This window comes from Phodopus roborovskii, unplaced genomic scaffold, assembly GCF_943737965.1.
Source record: "Phodopus roborovskii unplaced genomic scaffold, PHOROB, whole genome shotgun sequence".
Lineage (NCBI taxonomy): Eukaryota > Metazoa > Chordata > Mammalia > Rodentia > Cricetidae > Phodopus > Phodopus roborovskii.
The window spans coordinates 27,417,221-27,423,278 of record NW_026125281.1 but is presented as its reverse complement, the minus strand read 5'-3'; the positions used below and the strand labels follow the sequence as shown (position 1 = coordinate 27,423,278).

Genomic DNA, 6,058 nt, shown 5'->3' with positions numbered 1-6,058 from the left:
CGTCAGCCTGGATAGCGGAAGGTCAGGGCGGCCCGGAGCGGAAGTGGGGCTCGGGAGCTCGTCCGCCATTGTGGGCCCGAAGAGCGGAGGGCGAGCGGGGACGAGCAGCGTGCAGGCGGCGAGCTCGGGCCCCTTCCGCGACTCCCTAGCGCGAGCCCGCTTTCCGGAGTCCCCGCGAGCGGAGCGGCGGCAGCGGCGGCAGCGGCGGCTGGAGCGGAGCTTCGCGAGGGCGGGCGGCAGCCGACGGCTGTGAGTGCGAGCGGAGAGGCCCAGGCGGCGGCGGCGGCGGCGGCGGCTCCTCCTCTCGGCTTGCGGTGAAGAATGTCAGCCACTAGCGTGGATCAGGTGAGGGAGCAGGGCCCGGCGAAGGCCCGAGCCGCAGAGCTCCACCCTCGCGGGCGGGCGGGCGGCGCACCACCCGAGCCTCGGCTCGCTCGATCGCCCTGTAACGGCGCCGCCGCGGATGCGGCTTCCCGCTGCGGCCGCCCGGGGCGGCGTGCGCGCTGGCCGGCGCCCGGGACCGCTCCGAGGGCCGGATGTCCCGGCGGCCGCCGCGGGGCCGGGAGCTGGCGGCGATGCGGAGGGGCGGTGGGAGGCCGGCGGGCGGGCGGGCGGGCGGAGTGGGTGCGGAGGATCTGCTGTGTTCACTCCTACGCGGATTGTTCTGAATAACTTGCCTCCGGTAATGTCTCTCATTAACACACTTTTCTCTCCTTTCCTCCCCCCTCCCCTGGCCATATCTTTCGTCCTGCTCCAGAGACCTAAAGGGCAAGGAAATAAAGGTGAGTTTGGTTATTTTGTTTCTCAGATTGTTGCTTTGATGTTGGTTTTAAACTGGGAGCAGCTTCTTGTTTCCTTTTTTTCTTTTCTTTCTTTTTTTTTTTTTTTTTGCTTTTTGTTTTTAAATGCTAAAGGTTAGGAAGACAAGTCAACATTTAGGTAGTTCCTGAGTCTGAAGCGACCTTTGTAGAAACCGAAGCCCTGCAAGAATAAAACACTTGTCTTTATGATATTCCAATTAATGTAGTGGTATTTCTTTACTTTTGTTTTATCGTTACATAACTTACGTCACACAAATTTTTTAACATTTGTGTATAGTTAAGTACGTTTTTAAAGTGAACATTCTGTTTGAAGTGTCTGGATTACATTTAAACTTGCAGTTCACATGGCGTTCTATGTCACATTAATGAAAGTTACACGGTTAATCACTGATTCCATAGAAGTTGCTTGCAAGGAGGCAGCAGCGGTACAGAACTCCTAACAGCAAATATGTAATCTTACGGTATAGCTCTGATTGCAAGGTCCCAGACTGGTATCTTACAAAAGCCTGACAAGGAAGTTATTTGTGCAGTTATTACTAGTATTATATGACTTGCTATTTAAAAGCTACCATTGAAAGTAAGGCTTTTAAAACATTTAGTTTGTATTTATGCCTGTGGATCTAAGTAGTCAGCTGATTGAAACATTATGGCATAAATCATGTGATTTTAGTGTTGAACAATAATGCCTTTCTTGGGGTGGTGCCAATTAAAAGTACAGTTAACTATATATTTATAACGTTTTTTTGTAGTGCCGGAAGTGACAATACAACTACACTTCCTGGTCACCCTCTCCCCCCAGTAAACCAAGTACTGCTTAGAAAAGAAGATCTATAATAGCCGTTTAATTTTTTTCTGGGTTTTCAGTTTGAAAAACTGATTGTTAATGAAAAAATAATTGTGCTCTTGGCAAAATAATTTCCTTCATGTTGTGTTACATTGTATGTCAGAATTTGTATATACCAGAGTAGTGTGTTAGGTAACAAACTTACTGAAGCTTTGTTTTAATTGATGTTTTCTTTCAGCATATAACTATTTAGAAAAATTTTAATTTAGAATTTCAGTTCTAATTACAAACTTCAGAATTAGAGGATAATTTAAAATTATCAATTAAACACTTGCAAATTTAAAGGGACTGTCTTTTTTCTTTTTTGGCTAATCCGACCCTGTGAAACTGATGGTTGTTATTGCTAGTATAAACGATTTTGTCCTAGAACTATGGGGAGTGGCACTTTGCAAGGCTATTTGAAGTGCTAGGTGTTTTGTGTTACCTGTCTTAAGGTAAGTGACTTCTGTGAATGAAGTTCTGTTTGGATAAAACAATTGACAATCTAGTTTGGGTAGTGTTGGCTTGTCCTGTGTTGCCACAAATTTAAGTATCACTTCATTTTAGTATGGCTCAGTGACCTTTTCATTGTTATATATCACTTATAAATCACCTCACAGATAGAAGCTAACCACAGACTGTCTCACCTGTGACTACAACTTTTATGTGAGACTTTTTAACTATTAGTATCACTTCTGCTTTAATATTTAGATACACACACAAATTGTTTCTTGGGTAGTTCTTTATTCTCCCAGTTTTTCTTTTACTCTTCTTGTTGATTTTATAATTATCCTGGGATTACTGTTAGGGTTTCCTACAGTTCTAGATTCTAATACCACATGTAGCTCCTGATTTACCAAGTTTGCTTAGCATATAGTATCTTTGTTAGTTTCTCCTCTAATCAAGAAACAGTGATTGTAAATCCTGTTGTTACTAGGATTATTGTAATTACAATAGTTTATTCTAGTCACTATTTGTTGGATCATTTTTTTTTTCTTCCTCTTTTGAGGAAGAGAAATGTTACTGGTCCTTTAAAAGTGTTGGTATACTTAAAGTTATGTAAGTTGATTTAAAATGATAGAAACTATAATAAGCTTACAAATACATTACAAGCCAAGTCAAAGCTATTATCAAATTGTAGTTAGGAGCTTTTGTGTGTTTGAAAAAAAATTTCTGCCTGCTAAGGCAGTATATTGTCATCAAGCAGAAAGTATAACTATTTTTCTTACTTTACAACTTTAAAGATTTGGTAAGTAATTTTGAATTCTGAGCTTAAGAACTTTATGTTCCTGCTGGGCAGAGGCGGTGCATGCCTTTAATCTCAGAAGGCAGAGGCAGGCATATCTCAGTGAGTTCAAGGCCAGCATGGTCTACAGAGTGAGTTCCAGGACAGCCAGGACTGTTACACAGAGAAACCCTGTCTCAAAAAAAAAACAACAAAAATAAACTTGTGTTCCTAAAAGTTGGTATTAGTTACAATTTTGAAATTAGTAGACTTAATATGATTTCTGAGATGCTGTATTTCTTTTCTGAATTGCCTTTGGCTAACATTTTTTTAGCCTAACGCCTGGATTTAGTGTCTTATTTTTCTGCAAAGTGTTAAGGCTTACTATACTAAAGGAAGGAAAAGGAGTTCTGTCAGTCTGCTTGAGAAGTCAAACATGCTTCCTAATTTTAGGCTACTTATTTTTACATTCTTAATTTTTTTTAACTAAAAATATTTTTTTCCGATGTAAAATATCAGAACTTATTGTTATACTTGGCAAGATAGCACCAAAGGATAGTTAAAATTTAAGGATAATTGTTTATTTTGTTGATCCATAATATTCTTTATTAACAAGAACTTTTGCTTGCTGTGTCTTCATTTGTGTGTCAGATGTCCTCTTGGGCCTTCTTCCTTTCTTTTGTCCCTTAACGTTTATATAAGTAAGCAACATGTGGAAATCGACTTTCTTTTTCCTCCTCCTTTTTTCTCCTATAGGAGGGACACATCATTTTATACAACTGCAGTTTAAAAGAATTAGGTTGAAATTGGTTGTTTGAAATGTTTCAGAAAAGAAGTGTATTTTGGCAGTATTATTTGTGTCCTCTCTCTTTCCCCTCAAGAAATGATTTCAAAGCACCATACCACCATTATTTTGGTTTCATATTATTATTAATCCTCACAACATTCCTTTAAGGAGATAGAGGGTATATGGTATTGTCGCTGTTTTTGTAGGTGGGAAAACATGATGCACACATCTGTTGACTTTCCTAACTTGATGTAGTCAGGACCAGAGCAGAGAATCACCTGGCTTCTAAGGCCCATGTTCTATCTTGATTTGACTTTGCTTCATAGGGCAGAGGAAACAGGCGAAGAATCATGTAAGTCATCTGTTCTTTTTTCCCTGAATGAAGAACTTTTGCACAATGTAGAAGTGGCTTAGATTTCATTACTGTTCAGTGATTTTAAGTCTCCAAGACATTAGATTGTCCTTAAGCAATGATCAACAACTAAAATCTCATATAAAACAGCTGTTTTAAGAAAAATATCAAAGGGCTAGTTAGTATCTAATTGGGAGCCTTTAAGTGGATACTTTTTTTAAACTGTATTATCAGTATGGACTAGATAACCAAGAACTAATGGATGTAAGAGAAATGATTGTTTTAAATACTGAAATACTGGCTGATATGCATTCTAGTTTGGTAGTCTAGTAGTAGTAGTAAACAATCTTTTTCTTCTGATATGCATACTAGTTTGGTAGTCTAGTAGTAGTAGTAAACAATCTTTTTCTTCCTTCCTTCCTTTTTTTTTTTTTTTTGTTTGTTTTGTTTTGTTGTTGTTGTTGTTGCTGTGTGTTACCACTGTTGATAAAGGGTTCAGTGGGAGAGGGAGAACAGGATTATCAGAGTCTGGGACTGGAGTGGTTTCCTGAGTGCTCAGATAGCATTGGGTATATCCTGTGGCTCCTTCCTTCCATTCTGTTAGTAGTTACTGTTACAAACTTAGTTCTGATGAGAGGTTCTTGTGAAATGTAATGAAGTCTTGGAAGGGGAATCTGGATCCATTTGATTTGAGGGGCATTGTAATCACAGAGGTCTGATTTGAAGGCTCCATGCTTGAAGTAGCTTTACTTTTGAGCCATCCCTGATCATTATTGGATGGAAAGAGTGAAGTGATCTCACAGATCTTTGCTCATAAGCCACTGCTTGCTCACTGACAACATTACATTTTAGGTGATATACACTTAAGGCAAAGTTAGAGTTGATGTCCTGATAGACTTAACCCTATATTAGTTGGCAATACTTTGTGAGAGTAGTTCTAAGAGTTTGACATCTCTTAGAAAATCATTTGATATGACACCATATCAAATATCCCAGTAACCTTTGCCTTCCTGGTTCATAATAATTTTGAGTTTTGTTTGTGGGCATCATAGTATTATTTATAAAGATTATTGGATATGGTAATTTAATACTAAGATGAAATGAAGTAGGCACTGAATAACCTGAGAGTCATGAGACTAATGAGCTCAAATCGCTGCAGGTATCCACCTGCCTCCTTAGTAGTAGACCTGATACTTATATTCAAGAGGTGGTTTTATATATTGTCCTCAGGCACTACTGGGACACTGTCCAAACATGTTTTTCTCTTGAATACAAATACATTTTTGCAGTGTTTAGGAAATAACTTTTGAACTAGTGTGACATTCTGATTTATCTCTTGTTTGTTTTCTCATATGCTTTATGAGTAATCATCTTTGGTGTCTTAATTGTGGTTTTTCTTTCATGTGAAAGTCTTACTTATCGGTGTTTGGATTTGAACTCAAAGTCTAGTGCATGCTAACTCATTCACCAGTAGTTGTTACACTCAGCTTTTGACAATCAAGGCATGTGTACATACATGTTAGTCAGTCTTCATGGATTTTTAACGAGAAAACATAGCATACACAGGGCCCTGGGTTGACATCTCCAGTACTATCAAAAGGCAAACCAGAATAACATAAGGACATTCCTTTTTAGTGAGGTGGTCTTGCTCCATAGCCCAATCTAATAGGCAGCTATGTAGTCCATACTGGTTTATTACCTTGCTATCCTGTTGCTTCCGTTTCTCAAGTGCTATGATAACCAGTGTATGGCATCAGACCTAACCCTTCCTAGATTAAAGACTTTGACTCAAGACACTTAAGTGATTTACAGGAACTTAGGTCATAAGTAGTGAAGGGTGGGCCTGGTGCTGTATGCATGTGTGTATTCCCATGGCTTCACAAGCTGAAGTAGGAGGGTTGAGAATTGAAGGTTAGCCTGGGTAACACAGGAAGACCCAGATTAAAGTTAGGTCACAGTCTCAAATGTATTGTCTACATCATTACTTAAAGATGTTTTAAAGTTACACCAAATTTTAGGGAGCCCTTTCTAGCATTTCTGTGTTACTTCG

General features: G+C 39.7%; 1 protein-coding gene across 2 annotated transcripts in view; it reads left to right on the top strand.

The window, feature by feature from the left end:
* Positions 1–231: 231 nt before the first annotated feature.
* The window catches only part of Ythdf3 (YTH N6-methyladenosine RNA binding protein F3), a 28,219-nt gene continuing 22,392 nt past the window's right edge, over positions 232–6,058 (top strand). Inside the window, exons 1-3 of one of the 2 annotated variants that reach the window (XM_051198396.1) lie at positions 236–345; positions 758–782; positions 3,863–4,008. In XM_051198396.1, coding sequence (XP_051054353.1) covers positions 3,951–4,008 — 58 coding nt within the window. In that variant the 5' untranslated portion in view covers positions 236–345; positions 758–782; positions 3,863–3,950. Of the gene's footprint in view, positions 346–757; positions 783–3,862; positions 4,009–6,058 lie in introns of both variants that reach the window. The other variant, XM_051198402.1, reaches the window with a different exon arrangement.